The sequence below is a fragment of the Phalacrocorax aristotelis genome, chromosome Z (assembly GCF_949628215.1).
Source record: "Phalacrocorax aristotelis chromosome Z, bGulAri2.1, whole genome shotgun sequence".
Classification (NCBI taxonomy): Eukaryota; Metazoa; Chordata; class Aves; order Suliformes; family Phalacrocoracidae; genus Phalacrocorax; species Phalacrocorax aristotelis.
Window position 1 is genome coordinate 1,384,047 of NC_134311.1, and position 22,512 is coordinate 1,406,558.

Genomic DNA, 22,512 nt, shown 5'->3' on the forward strand with positions numbered 1-22,512 from the left:
GGCTCCCCGTGGCGGAAGGGCCCGTCAACCCCCGCACCCCCGGCAGACTACAGCTCCCAGCGTCCTCGCGGGGGCGGGAGGCAGGAACCGCCGGTCCGACCCGGGGCGAAATGGCGGCGGAGCTGGGAGAGGTGGGTGGGGGAGCGTTCATGAGGCCGCTGAGGCTGGGTCTAGAGCGGCGGGGACGAGGGAGGGTGGTGGTTCGGTCCGTCGCGTCTCCTTCCCGCAGAGGTGGCCGGCGGGCCCGGCGGATGCCCCCGGCGCGCAGCCGGTTCCCCCACGGCCGTGCCTCGTGGGGTCCCGCCCGGCCGCCGCTCGGCCTGGGCTGCGGCGCGGAGCAGGCCGGCGCAGGGCTGCCCGGCTCGGGCTGACGCGGCGGCTTTTTGCGCTGTAGGTGAAAGTGGAGCTGGGGCTGGGAGCTGACGGCCGCGGGGTGCGCTTGTGAAGATCACCGGGGCCCTGACCTCTGAGGAAGCAGATTTGTCGCCAGGAGCTGTCGAGCTAACGTAAGTTTGGCAGAATCTGTGGGTTTTTTTAGGCTCCGAGGGAATATTTGAAATCCGCCCTCTTCCTTTGCCGTTTCATTACTAATTTCTCCCTATGTCCTTCATTCACTCCTTATCTTTTGCCATTCAGCTGCTAAGAGAATCACAGAATCATTAAGGTTGGAAAAGGCCTCTAAGATCATCAGATCCAACCACCAACCCAACACCCCAGGCCTCCTAAACCATGGCCCCAATTGCCACGTCTGCACTGTTTTTGAACACCCACCCCCGGGATGGTGACACACCCCCCCGGGCAGCCTGTGCCAGGGCCTGACCACTTTTGCAGCAAAGAAATTTTCCCTCATACCCAATCTAAACCACCCCTGACACAGCTTGGGGGCGTTCCCTCTCATCCCATCACTGGTGCCTTGGGAGCAGAGACCACCCCCCCCCCCACTCCAGCCCCTCTCAGGCAGCTGCAGAGAGTGAGAAGGGCTCCCCTCAGCCCCCTCTTCTCCAGGCTAAACCCCCCCAGCCCCCTCAGCCACCCCCCAGCACACTTGTGCTCCAGACCCTGCCCCAGCTCCGCTGCCCTTCTCTGGACATGTTCCAGCATCTCGAAGTCCTACAAAAGCCTAATGACCTAAAAAGGTCTTTTTGTTCTTTAGCTTGCCTCATTTTCAGTCTCTTCCAGTGCCTGCACCAGCAGTGTCATTTCTCAGCCTCATCCACTTTAGGCAGTTCTGACAGTTGTGTTTCTAAACTTCATTTGAGGCAAAATATTTATGACACACCTCAAAATAGGGCATGATTATGTCAGGCTTCAAAAGCGTGAACACCTCCTTGGTGGGTCTTTAAATGCTTATTCTTTTTCACTGTACAGCTGTGGGAAGCAGGGTCTACCGTAAGCGTGAGTGGAAGGAGGGGAGCACTGCGGACCACAAACAACTGGCTGGCAGAGGTGCTGCTCTAGAGAGCGCACAACAAAAATGCTGATCCTTAGGAACCCCTTCAGCACAAGTGCAGTGCAGTAGGCCTCGTAAGCACAGCTCAGTGCTTAGTAATTCCTCTTCTAAAAGAAATTGTGTGCAGGGTGTCCTTCTAGGAGTCTAACTATGGTGACTGTCATATAACACATCTCCTCTCAGTTGAATTTGTCTTACACCTTAACCAAAAATTTCGTTTTAGCATAGCTATTTTGTGTCACGTAACTGTTTGGGGTATTGACTTAATCCTGTGTTGGAGCTAAGCGTAAGTAACTAACTTTAACTGTATTATTTGTTTCAGCAGTTTTAAGTGCTGTGTGCGTTTTGGCATCTTGCACTACATTTCTGTGTTTAAAACGCTCTCTGTGCAATTACAGGAGGATATAAACAATGTTTTAAGTTCATTGTATCTTTTTATAAGAACTGATTATGTGTCCTTTTTACTTAGTAGCCGCAATGTCAAATAAGGAGGTGAAGGCAGCATTAAAGAGTGCTAGAGATGCAATACGAAATAAAGAATATAAGGAAGCCTTAAAACATTGCAAGGTAATTAATTTTTTACTTGAAAGTAAATATTTTTTGCACATTTTGTTTGCTGTTCCCATGCCCCTACAGCTGCATAGTAACAGTGTGGAGGACCTTATTGACATAATAGTTGAGACTGATTTTCAGATGTAACTTCACTGATTGTTCAGTTAGTTGTCCACAGGTACACCTTTATTCCCCTTTGTCATGGTTTAGCCCCAGTCAGCGACCAAGCACCACGTAGCCGCTCGCTCACTCCCCCCTGGTGGGATGGGGAAGAGAATCGGAAGAGTAAAAGTGAGGCAACTCATGGTTTGAGATAAAGACAGTTTAATAGGTAAAGCAAAAGCTGCGCGCGGAAGCAAAGCAAAACTAGGCATTCATTCACTACTTCCCATGGGCAGGCAGGTGCTCAGCCATATCCAGGAAAGCAGGGCTCCATCACACGTAATGGTTACTTGGGAAGACAAACGCCATCGCTCCAAACATCCCTCCCTTCCTTCTTCTTCCCCAGCTTTATATACTGAGCATGACGTCATATGGTATGGAATATCCCATGGGTCAGTTTGGGTCAGCTGTCCCGGCTGTGTCCCCTCCCAGCTTCTTGTGCCCCTGGCAGAGCACGGGGAGCTGAAAAAGTCCTTGACCAGTGTAAGCACTACTTCGCAACGGCCAAAACATCTCCACGTTATCACCACTGTTTCCAGCACAAATCCAAAACACAGCCCCATACTAGCTACTATGAGAAATTTAACTCTATCCCAGCCAAATCCAGGACACCCTTCCCTTTGGCCGTTGATTATATGTGGTGATAAGACTATTAATACTAGAACGATAGTGATAAAATCCATTTCTTATCCAGACCTTGATAGGAGTGCTTTAATTGCTGAGCTACAGATATGGTTACTGGCAGCACATTTCAGATATGAAGTATTATCTGGCATAAAAAGATGACGTTACTAATCTTTGCCTTTTCCTAAAAATAAGTTAACTTCTAATATTGCCATACAGAATAAATCACCAAATTGTAATGATGAAACTCAATACATGGATGCATTTCATTCATCATTTTCACTGAAAATTGTCTACATCTAGGCAGTCTTGAAGCAAGAAAAGAATAACTACAATGCTTGGGTATTTATTGGCCTGGCAGCTGCTGAGTTAGAGCAGCCTGATCAAGCCAAAGGAGCATATAAGAAGGCAATTGAACTTGAACCAAACCAGTTACTGGCATGGCAGGTACGTATATGTCCGGATTCACTTTTTCTTTCTCTGAAAAGTGTCACTATGGAGTTAAATAGGGGAGCAAAGCAGAGTTGAGACTTGTCGTGCATTCTTGAGGTCCTTAGCTCCACCGAAGCTTCATATTTTTGTGTCCAAAGTAAAGCCGTGGGTGGCTACATGTCTACAGCAGGGTAAACTTTGGTTCCAGTATATTTAAGTTTGTATTTCTTGCATAGACCAGATTGCATTGAAATACGCAAGGGAGAATGTGAATTGAAACAGATGCAGTAAGTTTGTCCACACTTAGGAATTTCCATGCTTGTAGCTCAAGAAACATTTGACAATGCTTCTCTCATAGGAGAGAAAATGTTTTGTCTAACTTATTTTAGTAACTTATTTTTTGAGCTTCTAGCATGAAGTGGATCATTACTGAATTTTGTTGTTACTTAAAAACAATAGTATAAATTTAAAATAGCTGTGTGCTGGGTGGCGTGTGGATGAGAGCCTATAACAGTAAGTAGTTAAAACACAGTTGTGTTACTTGGAGACTTTGTGAGGCATAAGGTGGCATATTAGGTCTGTCTTCCAGACCGCAGTAATTGGTATTTTTCTAAGCTAGTAAGGTTCTGAGCATTTTCAATATAAATAGCTTTTTAAAGTGTCGCTGTTGGTGCCTGATTTCAAGGTATATTGAAATTGCCTCAGCTTTGCAGTCAGATTCTGGCTTTCTGTTATTATACAAGACGGTATGATGCCTGGGTATAGATCTTCTATCCTGTGGCTTCATGTGCTTTGTGTATTGTCTGTTATGCAGACAAGATAATCTAACATATATGGGTTTCAAATATTTAGTTAAGAAAGTGAAGAAAGCTTTTAATTTAAAATAAGTAGATTCATAAGGCTGTACAGAAGTACGAGGGTAGATTCTGCTTAGAGACTGCGACATTAACACTTGACCCCACTGAAGGCAATGAAATAATTTTTGTAGACTGTTGTTGCAGCATTCTGATAACACATAACTGTTGACAATAAATCTTACTTATTTTTTATCTTTCTTTTTAAAGGGATTAGCAAATTTATATGAGAAATCCAACCAAACAGATGTCAAAGGAGACTTAGCAGATGTTTACCAAAAGCTCTTGGAACTCTATGAAAGGTGAAGAATATTGAACACTATAATTCAGTCTAAGATTTCTGGTTCAGTGAGTGCTTGTTGCTGATACATAGGATAGTCTGAAAGTTTTTTTTGTTTGTTTGTTTTTTTTAAAGCCTTGTCACATCAGTGGGTAAGCACTTGTTACTAAGGTTTTCTGTGCCTGTATAAGGTTTCTTGATCCTGTCCTTTTGATCAGACAAAAACTCTCGGAATAATTGAACGTGAGGTTAGTAGTGTAGAGGATTCTAATGTCACCGTGTGTCCTCTGTCTAAACTCGCTGCCTTGATGCATTTAGCTCTGACAGTTAATTGTCTGCATTGATAAGTAGGCTTGTTTATTTCTGCTTTTAAGATCACAGAATATATGTCATCTGATTCATATAGGTACAACTCTAAACAAACCTAACTCTCAGCTTTCACCGTAACTGACTGGAGTGTCAATTTGTTCCTTAATTTGAAAAATTGTTCAAGAAGAGTATAATCCCGTAACATTTTTTTTTTTACTCAGTTACAACAGAAGTGAGTAAAACTTCTCAGGCAATCTGTAGTATTTATTCTGAATATTTGTTGGGCAACTGAACCTACTAATAAAATATTTGTCAGAGTTAGAAAAAAGTTATACTGTTTTATGGAAAACTTAGCTTGTTTGTGTGGGATTTTCTTCCTCCTTTATAGTGGTGACAAGCAGAAATGGTGTGATGTATGTAACAAGCTTGTGGAGCTATATCATCAAGAACAGAAGTACTTAGAGGTGAGTTGACTACTTTACTTTTCTGTTTTCTGATCAAACGGGAGTTTCTTGTTAGGACTAGTTACTTTACATCAAGGAATCCCCAATCTTTTGGGCCACATACCAAAGGTCCCCTTGTTTACCATGACCAGAAAGAACTGATTTTAACTATATTCCTTTCTTTTCCACTGCATAAGACTTGGGTGCAAGCCATTAAACTGTCAAAACTTGACAAAGAATACAGGCTGAAAGGGTGCAGGCAGCTTCGTTCTGCTTTATTTGCAGAAGTCAGGCTTGATCCCAAATGCACATTTATGTGCAGTATGCGTGAGTCAGGTGTCCTTTGCCTGGCTTGGCCAGTTCTAGGTATCTGATTAGTCCTTCACTGGTGTGGTGATCCTAGGCTGTCCCTGATACTTCATGCCAGAGGGTGAGGTGGAATTTGTACATGACCTGAACATGATTGCCTGTGGCTCATGTAGTGTAATCCATGCAGAACAAGAAGGGTGTGCAGTGCTGCTCCAGGGCAACCCAAGCTTCAGCGCATGCCCTCCTAGAGTCCACATCAGCATGACCGTTGCAGAAATAGTAATGTTCTTGTCAGCTTGCCACGAGGTGGGGCTGTTAAATGCCTGAATGGTTCAACAGTACATTGCCTATAGTCTCTGTAGCAATATTACAGGATACATATTTTTGCAGTTATGTAGTTCACTCTTCCTTTACTCTTTAAAAAAGTTGTTTTTTTTACAAGGTGGTGCATGTCCTTACTCCATGTCATCTTCTCCTCTTTCCTCCACTCATGGAAAACGAAAAAATTTACGTATCAGTTAGCATCAGGCTCAAGACTATTAATAAGCCCCAAAGCCTCTTCATATACCAGTTTCTCAAACTAAATTCAATGTTAATATTTTAGTATGTGAAGGCAGACTTGCTCTGTGTGCAACAGGAAATCATAGGCTTCAGGGTCCTATTTATTTTCTTTCTCAGTTCTCTGTATTTTTCCACAGTGGAATTTCAACATGTGCTGCTGCTGTTCTGTTTCTTCTCCTAGTGCTGTAGATCAAACAAGGCTTCCATTTTTTCTTCAGAGTTTATCAGAGGACTGCTTAGGTCTATTTTTACTGTTGATTTCCTTCAGGAGCCAGAGTCAGAATTGATACCCTTGATGTTGCCTCCCTTATTTACTGTACCTTGGAAGGTAGACAGGTCCCACACAGTGTTTTGGGACGTGTTATTGCTTTAATCAGAAAGCAGGTAAATCTCAGTTGTTAATTTAAATCTTAGTCTGTTGTCTGCCCTGGTGTGGTAGAGTTTACAGTAATGGAATGCTTGTGTTAGACCTCCAGTTCTTTAAACAATGACAGCATGGCTCATTTGTTTCCTCCTGACAGGTGGCTGAAGCATGGCAGAAACTAATACAAAAGAAACAGGAGGAAGGTGCGGAAAAGGCAGAGCTTCATCAGCTTTGGAAGAAGATGATCCAGCTACTGAAAGACAGTACACAGAACCAGGATAATAAGACTGAGCAGTTGGTAATGTTTCTCACTCCTACTCATCTAGAATCGTATACGTGCACAGTGCAGCTAGGCTGCAGCTGAAGCCTTAAAAACCATACAAATCTTGTGACTGCTTGTCTCATTAATGTTCAGTAGTACTAAACTTCTCAGGAAAGGGTGGGTGATTTGTACCTTCTGGCAGAAGCAGTGAGGGCACAGCAGCCTCAGATCAGCTTTAGGTGGAATAAGGCACCTAAATCCGATGAGTTGTCCTGGAACTCTTTAATTAACTGCCTTCTGAGTTCTGAAGGAGTCCAAGTTTGTGCTGTAGCGCAGTGATGCGTTGTTCTACCTCTGCATGATACAAGAAGCATCACTCATAAGCCTCATGCATAAGTTTTGACAAAGTCTAGAATGTAGGTTTTCTTCAGAGCAAGAAACTCCCCCGTTTCCCCGCCCACAGGGAAAGAGGCAGCTTTGTGCTGGCTTTCGTTTTCTTCGTACATAGTACTTATCCTAGATAGCAGTGTTTGGGTTCAAATTTTCCTTTCTTCTGTAGGTTTTAAGCTCTCACTTCTTAGAAGAATGTCAAAGCTAATCGGAGCAAACAGCATGATCGTAAATTACACTGATCCTGTGTTCTCTAGGGCCAAAATTAATTCAGTTTTATCTGATCTATCTGTTCTTGCAAGATGAACCTCATTCAACAGGAAGGGAGGAAATTTCTCATCACTAATCTGGTTGATAGCAGTGCTCTGGAAAAGTGGAAAATACAAATTGAAATAATTAGGGACAGAAGAAATCGAATTTGGATCTCTACTCTTTGAGAAGGCAAACGTTCTAACTTACGAGCTATTATAGAAAACAAGTGCTGCAGGCAGCTCTGCTTTCTTTTTTGGTGACAAGGAGTTTAAAAAAGAAGAAACTGGCATAAATATCAGGAACAGGTTTCACGTGCAAATCTATGGTTTACTGCATTTCTGAGTAAAGCATCTGAACGTGGAAAGGTGTGGCATTGGAGGCAACCAAGTCAGTATTTCACTTATGACATGCTGTGGGCGGCTTTGTGTTCAGCATGTCTGTTTGGTAGCCCACATTCTGTGGTGCCTGTGTTCTCCCATGGATAAGGAGTCAAGAAATAAGAGGCTGGATTTCTAGAACAGAGCAGTGGGGAGGGCTGACAGCTAACCATAGAGGATAGTAACCTAGGGTTTGTGGTACTAAGTCCTTCTCTGAATTGGGATTAGGTGTGAAGAAGAATCTATGTTTTTAAAACTTTTGCCTCCCTTTTACCCCTCTTACGTTATGAAACAGTACATAGCTGTTTCCTATTGTACTGGACAATTAATGTGGTTTGGATCCTATTTGAGTACTACTTCATGTTAAGGAACTTGCTTTGTGTCTTCCTTTGTCCACAGTACTAGTGTGAACTTAATGAGTAGGATCCAGATAGTAACATGTAACTGTCCACTTAACTGTGGAAGGACAGGAAGGCATGTCCTATGGGGAACGGCTAAGGACTTTGGGCTTGCCTAGTTCGGAGAAGAGGAGGCTGAGGGGCCACCTCATGGCTCTCTGCAGCTTCCTGAGGAGGACAAGGAGAGGGAGGTGCTGAGCTCTTCTCCCTGGGATCCAGTGACAGGAGATGTGGGGAATGGTTCAAAGCTGTGCCAGGGGAGGTTCCGACTGGATGCATGGCAGCATTTCTGTACTGAGAGGGTGGTCAAACCCCGGAACAGGCTTCTGGGAGAGGTGGTCAATGCCACAAGCCTGCCAGTGCTTAAAAGCCCGTTGTGCAATGCCCTGAATAACGTGCTCTAACTTCTGGTCAGCCCTGAAGGGGTCAGGCCGTTGGGCTAGGCAATTGTTTTATGTCCCTTCCGGCTGAAACACTCTATTCAGTAAAGATAGCATTTTCACAGGGTCATTGTGAAAGTGAAAAATATTGATGCCCAAGTTATCTTCTCCATATTGCCTGTTGGAGAAAACGGGTGAATAACACAAATCAACTCTTGGTTACGTGGCTGGTGTCAATGTGAGGGTTTTGGCTTTTATGACAGCAGGATATTCTTCAGCAGCCATAGCCTGCTAAGGGAGGGATGGACTCCACCTGTCTGGAAGAGGCAAGGGAATCTTTGGCAGGAGGCCGGCCAGCTTGATGTGGAGGGCTTTAAACTGAGGGACTCATGGGGTGGGGGCCAAAGTGGCAATGCTAATGCCATCACATACAGCGAGGGAATAAGACAGGTCAACCAGAGAAGTGATAAAGGTGCCTTAGCTGCCTCACAAGATGGCAACCAGGAGACCAACCACCTCAAGAGGGGTCCTTGCATACTCCTCCAGGAAAACCTGGGTGCTCAGGTACCTCTCTGAAATGCCTGTACACCAATGCACGCAGCATGGGGAATAAACAGGAGGAACTAGAGGTCTGTGTGTGGTCGCAGGGCCACGATCTCATTGCAATCACAGAGACATGGTGGGATAGCTCACATGACTGGAGTGTGGTCATGGATAGCTAGAGGCTTTTCAGGAACAACAGACCAGCAAGGCAAGGTGGGGGAGTTGGTCTTTATGTGAGGGAGCAACTGCAATGCATTGAGCTCTGCCTTGGAGTGGAAGGAGAACAAACTGAGAGCTTGTGGGTAAAAATTAAGGGACAGCCAAATATAGGTGACACTGTTGTGGGTGTTGGCTGCAGGCCACCTGATCAAGAAGAGGAAGTTGATGAAGCCGCCTACAGACAGCTGGAAGTAGATTTGCAATCGCAGGCCCCGGTCCTCATGGGGGACTTCAACCACACTGATATTTGCTGGAAAAGCAACAGTGCGAGCCGTGCATGATCCAGAAGGTTCCTGCAGAGCATCGAGGGCAAATTTTTGATGCAAGTGGTGGAGGAGTCAATGAGGCGAGATGTGCTGCTGGGCCTTGTGAACAAAGAAGGGCTGGTTGAGGATATGAGAGTTGGGGGTGTCCTCGGCTGCAGTGACCATGAGATGATCAAGTTCAGGTTACTGTGTGGTAGAAGCAGGACAAGAAGTCAGATTACAACCCTGGACTTCAGGAGAGCCAACTTTGGCCTCTTCAAAGACCTGCTAGGAGGAATCCCATGGGCTAGGGCTCTAGAAAGCAGGGGGGTCCAAGAGAGCTGGTCAATATTCAAGGTCCACCTCCTCCGAGCTCAAGATCAGTGCATCCCCAGGAGGAAGAAGTCAGGCAGAGGAGCCAGGAGACCCGCATGGATGAGCAAAGAGTTTCCAGAGAAACTCAAACAGAAGAGGGAGGTTCACAGTATGTGGAAAAAGGGACTGGCCACTTGGGAGGAATATAGGAATATTGTCAGGGTGTGCAGAGATGCAACGAGGAAGGCCAAGGCCCACTTGGAATTAAATCTGGCAAGGGATATAAAGGACAACAAGAAGGGCTTCTTTAGATACATCAGTAGTAAAAGGAAGACTGGGGATACAGTGGTCCCACTGCTGAACAAGAAAGGGGCCCTGGTGATGCCGGAAGCAAAGAAGGCAGAGTTACTGAATGCCTTCTTTGCCTTGGTCTTTACTGCTAAGGCTGGCTCTCGGGCATCCCAGCCCCCAGAGGGTGAGAGGTATCTCATCAGTACCTATAAATATCTAAAGGGTGGGTGTCAGGGGGATGGGGCCAGGCTCTTTCCAGCGGTGCCCAACGCCAGGCCAAGGGGCCACGGGCACAAGCTGGAACATGGGAAGTTCCACCTGAACATGAGGAGAAACCCCTTTGCTGTGCGGGTGCCAGAGCAGGGGCACAGGCTGCCCAGAGAGGCTGTGGGGTCCCTTCCCTGGAGACACTCACCCCCCGCCTGGATGCGGCCCTGTGCCCCTGCTCTGGGGGTGCCTGCTCCAGCAGGGGGTGGGACGGGGTGAGCTCCAGAGGGCCCTTCCAGCCCCCGCCATGCTGTGATTCTGTGATTGTTTGTTGCACTCCTAATTATTTCTCATTTCAGCTTTTGACTGCATTTGAACATGCAGTGAACTCTGCTGACACTATTCCTGGTGCAGACCACCAAAATCTTTACAAGGACTTTATTCAGTGCCTGTCAAAAGTAAGGTTATGTTAATTTATCTTCATTAGTGAATAGATACAATATTCCACATCTGATAATTCACACAAATAACTACTTTTTTTTTTTCCTTTCAAGTTTCCTGGTGAAACAGCTAGGTTGGAAAAGGCTTGTAATGATATGATGGCTTTGTATCCTACTGTGAGTTATCCTTTAGAAGTACTCTGCTTGCATTTTATTCAGTCCGGTGAGTAGGATGGGTTTAGACATTTTTGGGGCTTAAAATGTTTCTTTTATAGTTAGTTTTCTGCCAATATTTTTGGTAGTTGTTACCTTTCACAACCTAATACATGTGCACTACTTACTTTTATGTTATATTTCTGCCTGTCTGGAAATGAAAAGTGTTCAGTCCTATGCTTTGCTATTTCCTAGCTCTGTAACTGAGTGGTGACTGTAAAGTGGCAAAAAACTTCTTTGAGTTAAGTCCAACTCTGGCAGTGTACAAAGTTGCAAAGAAAGAATGCCTTGCAAAACTCAAAAGCAGCCTCTCCGGATAGACGAAGGGTAGCTTCGTAGGCATAGAAGAGGGAATGGAGAATGTTAACCAGTGCTCTGAGGCTGAAGACGGGCTACATTTGGGTTATTCCTGACACAGAAATTCTCTTTTGGCGATAAAACCAAACACTTGTGAAACTTTTTTTCAAAAGAATGCCTGGTGAGAAGGGAATAGAGAGATCTGTTTATATCTGTTTAGATATTTCTTCTAAGAAAAGGAGAATCTCTGAGGAAAAAAAACCAAAACATGGTGTGTTCAGTAGTGCAGGTATCTGAACATAAACAACTGCTGTTTTAAGTAGTTCACTAAACAACATTGCAATAGCATTGGACACTTCCTCAGCATTTTCAAAGATAACTACTAAACTCTGGTCTTTCAATTTATTGTTTAAGGCATCAGAAGTTGATTTTATTTCTTTTTAAAACAAAAAAAGAAAATGGGGAAAAAAACGCTCTGGTTTATATAAAGAGAAATAACTTTCAGCTTAGGTAGAACAATGCCTTTTCCGGTTTTGAAGGTAGGCTTCGTGGAATACTGTAGTAACATAAAACAAGAGAGAATTTTTTGCTTTGGTTTGAAATGATGAAGACAAATGAGGCCCATACTCTCATTTCCACATAAGAATGCTTTACAGTTCAGAGAAACATGCAGAAACTGATTTCCAAAGGAAAAGGAGCATCTGGTTGGCAGAGTTCTTATATGCCAATGCTCTGACCACATCTCACCATCCCACAGGTATCTTGGGGTGAGGAGGGTGATGCTTAGGTTTTAGTGAGGCTGTTTGTTTATATCTGAGTCATTCCAACCATGTCATAGTCCTTTATGCCCCGAACTTGTTGGCTTGTCACTCAGATGCATTGTCAGTCATCTTTACCAAATGTAAATCAAAGGCAACCTTTATATCAAATGAGTCCATAACTTTTTAAAGAAAACAGTTGTCCGGAGACTGTTGCTGCAAGACACAATAGCTGTTTTAAGCAAGGACTGCCAAGTCTACAGTCACAGCTAAGCATAAGTGTAAAAAGCTAGTGGCATCGGTTAAAATTAAGCCAAGACTTTAAATTACATGTTTTCACAGCAAGACTGTTTCAGGAAGCTTGTCACAGCAAATTTGCAGGAACACAAGGCCTGCTCAGGAAGGAAATTATTTTTATTTATTTGAGGCAGATTTTGACAAATGGGCATTCAGCTGGGCTTGCATGAAAAGCATTTGAAGGATTTAGCTCTTAATTAAGAATAATAGTATACCTGTAGTAATTGAACGTGAGTGGTTAAAAATTCAGGTTTCAAACTGACAGATTATTCTGTTTGGTGGTACCGCGTATTTAGATTACTGGTTGTTTTCTGGGTTTGGTTTTGGGGGTGGAGGGTGATAAGTATGGGGTACTTTTGGACAAAAGTTTAGTTATAAATTCATTACTTTGAGCTCGGAGGATAAAGGTCATATTTATGTAGATAAGGTATGCTGCTATATTTTATTTTTCACCTAAAACTAGAAAATATTTCTTTTTCTGAAACTAGGTACTTTGTCAGAGGAGGCTCTGCACTGTTTTTCTAGGCTTTTGGAGATGGACACAAGCAGTGGTCCAGGAATCATTGGTTTTGGTATAAAATGCCTCCAAGAAAAGAAATACCAGGAGGCTGTTAAGAGCCTTACTGAAGGTAAATGTGTAATATGAGGTGTAAGTACTCTGTAACTTCAACACCAGCTAATTTATGCTGGATATTTTGGGAATCTTACACTTGCGTAGTACTTTGCCAGTTCTAAGACCAGCTAGATTTTGAAAGAATATTCAAGACTTTCTCTGACTGGGGATTGAATTTTTTTAAAATACAGCTTTAGGTATAACATCTCTGAAGACGGTCATTGCTGTTATTGTCTGCTCTGTAGTAGTTCAGTGTGATAAACTTTAAACCTTTTTTTAATCTGTTATTGGTGAATACCTACATGAAGCAGTAAATATAGCAACAGCAATTGTTGAAGGAATATGGAATTTATGAAGTAAAATGTAATGCAGCTCCTCTAATTGAGTCACTGCATTTCTATACCTGAACAAAAATTACTTCCTTTTAAAGTTACATCATTTTAAGACCTCTTTAACACTTACATTGGGTAAACACTTGCACTGGGTATCTAAAGAGGAATATCAGAGGATTTTTTTTTTTTACAGTAGCCAGAATTGCTGAAGAGTTGGCTTACTAATCTGTAATTATCTTGCTTGTATTGAAATGGCAAAGCTCTTTGAAAATTTTTCATAAGTATACTAGTGGGAAATAAGGACTCTCCGCTCTCACTGTGCTGGCCATGGATAATTCAAAACTGCTTGTTGAGAAGGCTGGGTAAATAAGCATCTGTGACCTAAGCAATCAGGAGTCAGTCAGGCTACGCTGTGATATCCTGCATCCTTTCACCCAGGTTTAAAAAATGTTGTTTCTGAAATTGGATTTCAGAATATTCTACAGTAGCTTACCCACAGTGAAATAGCGTGTCTTCCCTAAAATCTAAAATAAAAATTTAAGTTGCTTAAGAGGAAAAAGGCTTCCATGGAAGGCAACTTCTTCTGACCTAAATGGCCTTTGGACGTTTTGGCAAAACATACATCCTGTTTTTGACAGAAGATACATCTCTCAAATAATTTTATTTATTTATTTTTACTTTTATGTGTAATACTCTGCTCATGAAGGGGAGAATGCAAAGGGCAAGGCTTTTGATACCAGCAAGAATGTTTAAAGCTTGGAAATAATGTCTTTCTCAGTAAGCCAAGTGTTTGCATTTTAGTCATTGAAGCTTCAAGGTGTTATTTAGTAGTAAAACATACATATATATCAAGACTCAAATTCAGTTTTATTACAGAATCTTTAATTAGGGCCAGTTTATCAGGAAGTTTCAGTGAATCGTTCCTGCCACTTTTTTTTTTTTTTTTCTGTCTTCAAGTTCTATGGGCCTTTTCTGGTTTCTGAGAAAAACTTTATAAAGCAGTCTAGACGTTCCTGATGTTAATGTCTGCTCGAAGTGAAGGACACTTTTCTTTTTGAAACAAAAGTCTACCTTAAGCCAGTGTTGTATATTTCCTCACTTTTTCCCCCTTTTTCTAAGTGTACTGTTACATGCAAAATTAAGTCTAACAGAAGCTTATGTGCTTCTTAGTCTTTGGTTACTGCATGGAAGCCTGTATGTCTAAAATAGTTTAAAATAAGACTGAAAGAAAAAATTAAGTCGTATTGTTTGGTTGATAATGTGGTTTTGATGGCATGATGTGGTAATACAGCATCTGCCAGTTACAGTGTCTTTGCAGCCCTGAGCAACTTTTTTTACTGCCTTTTTTAAACTCTTGTTTTATTAGGTTTGCAGAAGACTAGCCAGTGTCCAGCAGCATGGCATTATTTGGCAAAGGCACAGGTGAAGATTCACAAATACAGGGATGCCGTCCTGTCCTGCAATCAAGGTAACTGCCCGCTAATTGAAAGGGCAACTAGAGTGGTACACCACTTTATGTAGTCCAGCCACAGGGCTTTGCATGGTAGGTCTGAGTCAGCAGCAGTCATAGCCCTTTGCTTTTTGCAGTCTCATGGCTTGTGCTGGTGTCCTCTGCTTCTCATCATTTTCTTGTCCGGGACCTTGGTGTTCAGAGGGCGGGATATCTAGCCTATTCTTTGTCAGCAGGTTCCAGACAGCTCCAGTCACTTGCCCCACCTGGTCTTTGTCATCTTCATCAGCTATGATATCATCTATATATTGATATATGGGGGTGCCTGGTGGCAATTCTACAGAGTCGAGGAGTTTGGCTAAGGCATTATGGGCAATAGTGGGAGAGTGTATCCTTGTGGGAGTTGATTAAAGGGGTACTACGTCCCTTCCCAAGTAAAAGCAAACTGGGATTTATCTTCCTCTCTTAGGGAAATCATAAAAAAAAAAGCCTGTAACATCCAGGGTGGCCACCTACAGGTGGGCAGCTGCATGTATTGCTGCCACTATTGAAGTTGCACTCGGGACAGCAGCAGTTACTGGTGGGGTATTTCTGTTTAACCTCCTGTAGTCAACTGTCAACCACCATTGCCCACCTGGCTTACGGACTGGCCAGACTGGAAAGGTGTAAGGGGAGTGTGTGCGGCTTATGATCTGTCTCTTCTCAAGGTCACTAATTACCACGTGTTTGTAATTTGTCTTGTTTGGCAGTGGTTGGTGATGGATATTGAGGGACATGAGTCACTCTAGATTATGGTGGTAGTGGGGCAACTTGCAAAGTCCCCACAAGGGTGGCCTCTGTCCCTCTGCATCCAAAACTCCACACCCCACCATCAGGCAGATGCCATCATTTGCCTGCCAGCACATCGAATCCCAACATTTTATAATGTTTATAATGGCTCAGAGCCACTTCCATTGCCGTCATCCACTTTTCCCTAGGTAAGCAGAGCTGGGTTCTAGCTAAGGGACATCTTTCTGCTACACCTGTAGAAGAAAGGTTTATGGCTTTCCTTGATGGTTAAATTTCTAACTCCTTAGCTTGTTCTCTATTTAGAAAACTAATTTGGCCCCCATGTTGATTAGGAGTTCTAAACTCATTCACCTTGAGCCCATGGTAACATGTTTACGAGACTTCTTGTCCGTGGGCCATTGGCAGAAATTCATCATGCAGAGTAGGCAGCCCAAACCCCAAACAGCAGCTCCTCCTTTTTTTTTAACCCTTTCAGCTCCTCCCTCAGGGGCAGGACAGGCTCGGTTGTGCTAACATATGGAGGGGCAGTTACCCTGTCTCCCTGGTCCCTAATTGTTCCCTTTAACAATTCCACCAGCCTCCATCAGATATGATCGGTGTAATGCCCATGCAACATATCACCCATGATACTACCAGCACCAGTGCCTTTCACCAAAGATTTTTCCTTCCTGGACTGTAGGTTTTACCCAGGTTACCTCAGGAGGGCACAGGGTCGTGGGGGAGGGAAGGGCCATCCGGGGTGAGGTTTGCAACTGGCCTGCCTACTCAGCTGCACCTTGTGCTGTGGGTGACTGTGCTGTGTAACGTCTCTGCCCACATCAGCACATGCAGGGGCGGACTCTGAGGGTTTTGCTGATGGTGTTTATTGGCCCTCTGAATCCTTTCCCTGAGAGACTGAACATGTATTTTCAAGGCATCCAGTAGCCCTCCAGTGAGAGGTCTAGGGTCCAGCAGTGCAGCCATCAGTACCCCTTGAAGCCCTCTTTCATACATTGCCTGGACACAAGCAGCCTTTTGTACTTCCTCTATTCTAACAGTCCTTTCACCTTGACGGTAATAAGCTCTCCTCTTTCCGTGGGGTCCACACCCACTTGGGACGTTATCAGCTGGGCGCCTGCCAGCCCGTCACTCTGAAACACTCCGCGCCCTATAACGCCCCTGCTTCACCATTGCTTGACAGTATTCAATCCCTCCCCCATGTTAAAGAGACTCACCAGAAATACTTGGTTTTCACAGAATCATAGAATCACAGAATGGTTTGGGTTGGGAGGGACCTTTAGAGGCCATCAAGTCCAACCCACTGCAGTGAGCAGGGACATCTGCAACTAGAGCAGGTCGCTCAGAGCCCCGTCCAGCCTGACCTGGGATGTGTCCAGGGATGGGGCATCAACCACCTCTCTGGGCAACCTGGGCCAGGGTTTCACCACTTCCGCATAAAAAATTTCTTCCTAATTCCAGGCTAAATCTACCATCTTTCAGTTTGAGACCATCACCCCATGTCCTGTCACAGCAGGCCTTGCTAAAGAGGTCGCCCCCATCCTTCCCACAGCCCCCCTTTAAGCCCCCCTCGATCCCACTGTCTGTGTCACTGATGAAGACATTTAACAGTGCTGCACCCAGTATGGATCCCTGAGGGGCACCACTCGTCACCAGTCTCCATGTGGACAGAAGTCCAGACCCATGACATCCATAACTCTTCCCTTGCCCACTGATGCAGCCACTCCACCATAGAAGGCCACTAGGTTGGTCAGGCAGGACTTGCCCTTGGTGAAGTCATGCTGGCTGCCCCGAATCACCTCCCTGTCCTCCATGTGCCTTCGCAGAGCTTCTAGGAGGATCTGCTCCATGGTCTTCCCAGGCAGAGGTGAGACTGACAGGCCGGTAGTTCCCCAGCTCCTCTTTTCTACCCTTTTTAAATATGGGCACAGTGTTTCCCTTCTTGCGGTCCCCAGGGCCTTCCCCTGACTGCCATGACTTTTCAAATATCATGGAGCGTGGCTTGGGAACTCCATCAGCCAATTCCCTCAGGGCTCTGGGATGCATCTCAACAGGTCCCATAGACTTATGTATGTTGAGGTTCCTCGGGCAGTCATGAACCCGATCTTCCCTTACAGTGGGAGGGTCTGCATCCCCCCAGTCTTCATCCTGCGGTCCATTGGCTTGGGAGGGTGAGGAAGGAGGTTACCAGTGAAGACTGAGGCAGAAAAGCTGTTGCGGACCTCAGCCTTCTCCTTGTCTGTTGATACTAGGTCACCATTCTTGTTCATCGGGGGGTTACGCTTTCTGTGACTTTCTTTTTCTGGTTGACATACCTGTAGAAGCCTTTCTTATTATTCTTTGCATCCCCTGCCAAGTCCAGCTCCAGCCGCGCCTTGGCCCTCCTGACCCAATCCCTACACAACCGGGCAGCGTCCCTGTACTCTTCCCAGGATACCTGTCCCTGCTTCCACTGCCTCTGCATGTCCTTGTTCCCCTTTAGTTTGACCAGCAGGTCTCAACTCCTCCATGCCAGTCTCTTGCCTTCCTTGCCTGATTTCTTACACCTGGGAACTGACAGCTCTTGTGCTGCATGGAACATGTCCTTAAAGGTCTGCCAGCTCTGTTCTGCTCCCTTGCCCCTGAGCACCATCTCCCAGGGAGTCGTACGGACTAACTCCTTGAAAAGCTGGAGGTTTGCTTTCCTAAAATTCAGAGTCTTTGCTGGACTCTTCACCTTTCCTGTATCCCTCAGGACTGCGAACTCCATGAGTGCATGATCACTGCAGCCCAGGCTGCTGCCAGTCTTGATGTCACCAATGAGCTCACTTGCGTTGGTGACCATCAGGTCTATTACTACATTCCCTCTGGTAGGGCTGTCTGTTACCTGGCTTAAGAATTTCTCCTCAATGCACTCCAGGAATCTCCTGGAATGCTACTTTTCCAGCAGATGTCGGTGTGGTTGAGGTCCCCCAGTAGGAGAAGAGCCTGCGAGCAGGAAGCCTCCTGTAGCTGGAGTAAGAAGGCTTCGTCAGTAGGCTCCCCTTGATCAGGCGGCCTGTAGTAGACACCAAGCACAAGCTTCCCTTTGTTGCTGCTCTCTCTGATGCGTACCCATAAGCTTTGGACCTGCTCGTGGCTACTCTTCAGAGAGAGCTCTTCACACCGCATCGATTTCTTGATGTAGAGGGCAACGCCTCCGCCCCTGCTTCCTCCCCTGTCCCTTCTGAACAGCCTGTAGCCATCGATAGGCACATTCCCGTCACAGGATTTGTCCCACAACGTTTCATAATGGCAATCAGGTTGTCATAGCTTTCTAGCAGCATGGTAATTTCCAACTCCTCCTGTTCCCAATGCTGCATGCGTTAGTGTAGAGACATTTCATCAGGGCTGTGGGCTGTGTCTCCTTAGTGGAACACCCCTCGATTCCCTTGGGAGTTTCCTTGTTGGCTCTTACCTCCTCAGGAGCCCCCAGCTCATCTGCACAAGACTTTGACTGCACTGCAGTGCTCCTGGCACACCTCTGGGAAACAGGTTGAGGGCTCATACTAGCAGCCCATCGCTCTGACGACTGTGTATCACCCTGCAGCTTGTCACAGGCAAGCCTGATATATTCCCCCTCCCCCTTTGTCTCTAGTTTAAAGCGCTGTCACTGAGCCCCACAAGCTCCTGAGCAAAGACCCTCTTTCCGCTTTGGGAAAGGTGGCTCCCATTAGATGCCAGCAATCCCTGTGCCATGTAGGCCATCCCATTGCTAAAAAACCTAACCACCACTGGGTCAAACCCACTTCTCTTTCACCTACTGTATGCCTGGGGGAGAAGGGGTGCTGCTGTGTCTCTGTAAGAATTCCCCCATGGACATCCTGCCGACTACGCCAGTTTAAATGCAGCAGAGGTGCACAAAGTCAAATTAGGCAGGTGATGTAACTAAAAATAGGATTTGTTCTAGTCAAAAGGGCTTTGATACTCCAACAAATATTTGTACACCACAGTTTTGGGATGCCCACAGGAATTAATACTGCACAACTGACTTAATTCTTAAGTTTCAGAATGATGACTCAAGATGTACAATCCCTCACCCAATAAAGTGAGGGCTGTCAACCTCGAGGACTTACCTTGGGCAGGATCCCGACCCAAGGGGAGAGTCCCTGACCACAGACCTGGTGCCCCCAGGAGGACTGACACTATACACACCCTCGTCTAATCTGGTCTGTGGTCGCAGATGGCCATGTCAGCTCCTGTGGGCCGAGGGCTCCGTCTGCTGGCGACTGTGTATGTGACAGCAGTCGCAGCAAGGCAGCGAGGGTGTGAAAGTGAGGGCACGAGAAGTATCAGCAGCTGCTCTGCTTTGACAGTGGGAAAGCCCTGGTCTCTGTCAGGGTGTGTGCACCTGCCACAAAGCCGGCAGGCTCAGAACAAACAGAGTAAGTTTTGTTTCTTGGTGCAAGGTGTAAGTTAAGCTATTGTGGCCTGCTAAAAGATGCTGTTAATGCAGAAAGTTTCCTTAAGATCAAAGAATGTGTGGAAAGAGGCAGAGAATGCTGGGGAAGCACTGCCTTATGCTTGTCCTGTCTTACTGGCTGTATCCAGTCAGGCAAAAGTTCATCATTTGTGAAAATAAATATAGTTAACTGAGTTAGTCAGAAAGTTCTTGGCTTTGGAGAATGCTGAAGCTCAACAGAGATGCCCTCATTCTCTGAGGTGAGATGATACTGTGTATTGGAGAAGTAATCAATACTGTGTGGAAAGGTAAAAAGCTACTTTTGCACATGCTCAGAGTTGAATCCCTGGTTTCAGTAATACTTTTTTCTTTAAACACTGAAGTGTAAAACAACTTCTTTATTGAAAGGTCATTGATGGGAAAAATGTAGCATTCCATTTATAACGCCAGCAGCTAGGAAGCAATCAGTCAGTCTCTCCACACATCTGAGAGGACCTTTCTGGACCTGAATTGATGTAGCTTTTCAACTTGAATGGATAGAAATTTCACAGAACAACTTCTTCAACATGGGGGAGAGCAGTCAAAAAATTGTTGTATTAAGCACTGTTCTGTTAGACTAAAAAATTGTAATTAGCAAGATTTAAAATATATTGGGAACAGTGGTGCTCTTTGTAGTTCCTTCTTCTGTTTTTCATTGATGAAAGTTTTCTCTTGTCAACAGCTCTTGAGGCTCTTGGAACTCCTGAGGGTCCTAGTCTTCGGTGGAAGAACCTTATCCTTCAGTTGAAAGCAGAGGCTTTGATTAAAAAAGCTGATGCTGATGCGGCAGAAGAAGCCATCAAAGCACTTGATCAGGTATTTTCATTGACAAAAATGTACATATTTTTTTTATTTTAAAAAGTGCTCTCATCTTTCTGTACTAAAAACTCAAGCTGTGTATTTTAACCCTTGCCTCCTTTTTACATTCTGTGTGGTTTAGACAACTGCTACAGCTATGGTGTAATCCAAACACTCCTTTTTCACTCAGAATTCTAATTTTAGAAGCTTTCACTTTCAACCTTGTCTGGTCTTGCTCAGTGCTGCTGGGTTCTTCTAGTTCTATGGCCATTGTTCATCTTAATTCGAATTCTTGTTCTAATCCTACTCCCCATGTCCTTCAATCACTTGTCATTAGTCATGAACAAGAACATATTACTTTAAGATCAAATGGTTAAGCTTTAAGCAGAAGTTGCTTCCCCTTTCTGCCTCACAGTTTTTTGTACACAATTTCTTTGCTGTTTAGACTTCTGCAATCTTCTGCCTGTTCCCCATCAAAATTACTCTAAGGCTTCTCAAGAGTATTCTAAATGTTTTCTTGTCTTTATCCTCATGCAATCTGCCTGTATTTGACACCTTCGATTTCTGGAACTGGGGAGAGAATAAGTTGGTTGTGTCTATTACTTGATTTTCTAGGTGGTGGATGCAAGCAGTGATCCGGTGCTTTTAGCTATCAGAGGTCAGGCTTATCTAAAGAAAGGTTTAATGGATCAAGCTTCCAAGGTTAGTGCTGTATTGTCATTCCTGTAAGCTAAGTAGAATGCTTGGTTTCATAGAGGGTATAATTAGGGAAGAATGACGTCCTTTTCCAGATTTCACAAGAGCTTCTGTTGTCCCACCCTGATCTGGCTGAGTCCCATGCCCTAGAGGGTTTTATCCATTATTCCCAAAAGGACTACAAACAGGCGGAAAGAAGGTAGATTTATTTTTTTCTTTCCTTTAACAGGGAAATGTGGGGGGAGAACAGAACATGGTGTTCTGCAGCTTTTGAGAGTTTGTCTGATCTGACCTCTGTTCCTTTTATTTAGTTTTCTAAATGCTATTGAAAGAAACGCCAAAACTGCAGAGTATCATCAGTACCTGGGGCTCACATACTGGTTCATGAGTGATGAGACAAAAAAAGACAAAGGAAAAGCACTCACTCAGTTCTTGAAGGTAAAGGCTGCTTTAACTATTCATGTAGAATTAGTGTGTTCCTGTATTAAAAACCAAATCTGGAAAATATGGTGTCTGGAATGACAGACTTGACTATTCTGCTTGTTACCACTAACAAGCCTCCAGAGCCTCTAAACCAAGTTCAGCTGTGCAAAAAGGCATTGCAGGGAGCTGTTACCTGGAATCTCCCTGCTTTTGTTTTCCTCTTCACCTAATTCTTGAGGACTTTGATTTAGCCAAACATAGCGGTGATTCTCTCGATCTTCTCTCCTTGGGGGCTGTAAAGTTGAGGTTTCTAGGTGACCAGTGTGGACCTTTGAAGACATATTGAAATGGGGAGGGCAAACTTCAGATGGGAAAAAAATGAGGAAGGAAAAAAAGTTGAAAATGGTGTTAAAGTTTCAATATCTGTCCAAGAAAGTAAGTCTGCAAAACCCCACAATTTATATACTTTCCCAGATCTTTGGGTTCTTGGTGGTGGCGGCTTTTCCCCTGAACATTGGTAAGAATGTGAATCCAAAAGATTCAGTCTGACATCTTTATTGGGAACGTGGAAGTATACAAAGTAAGACTCTAGACACTGTAAACTCACCATATAACTTCATGACAGGTGCTGGCAACTCGAATCATTTCTACTGCTTGCACTTCAATAACAGGAGAGTGTACTGGAGAATGTAGTTAAAGTGAACAATGCTTTTGGTTCTAAACCATTTTAT

At 44.6% G+C, this 22,512-nt stretch overlaps 1 protein-coding gene across 2 annotated transcripts in view; it reads left to right on the plus strand.

Moving 5' to 3' along the window:
- Positions 1-12: 12 nt before the first annotated feature.
- The window catches only part of SKIC3 (SKI3 subunit of superkiller complex), a 54,591-nt gene continuing 32,091 nt past the window's right edge, over positions 13-22,512 (plus strand). For both annotated transcript variants that reach the window (XR_012657911.1, XM_075078416.1), the window contains exons 1-15: positions 13-131; positions 395-506; positions 1,920-2,017; positions 3,092-3,235; positions 4,285-4,376; positions 5,052-5,127; positions 6,498-6,638; positions 10,579-10,677; positions 10,774-10,882; positions 12,713-12,853; positions 14,536-14,637; positions 20,547-20,680; positions 21,278-21,364; positions 21,454-21,557; positions 21,670-21,796. Coding sequence is in view for 1 of the 2 variants with exons in the window: in XM_075078416.1 (XP_074934517.1) it covers positions 1,928-2,017; positions 3,092-3,235; positions 4,285-4,376; positions 5,052-5,127; positions 6,498-6,638; positions 10,579-10,677; positions 10,774-10,882; positions 12,713-12,853; positions 14,536-14,637; positions 20,547-20,680; positions 21,278-21,364; positions 21,454-21,557; positions 21,670-21,796 (1,446 nt within the window). In the remaining variant the exon portion in view is untranslated. The remainder of the gene's footprint in view (positions 132-394; positions 507-1,919; positions 2,018-3,091; positions 3,236-4,284; positions 4,377-5,051; positions 5,128-6,497; positions 6,639-10,578; positions 10,678-10,773; positions 10,883-12,712; positions 12,854-14,535; positions 14,638-20,546; positions 20,681-21,277; positions 21,365-21,453; positions 21,558-21,669; positions 21,797-22,512) is intronic.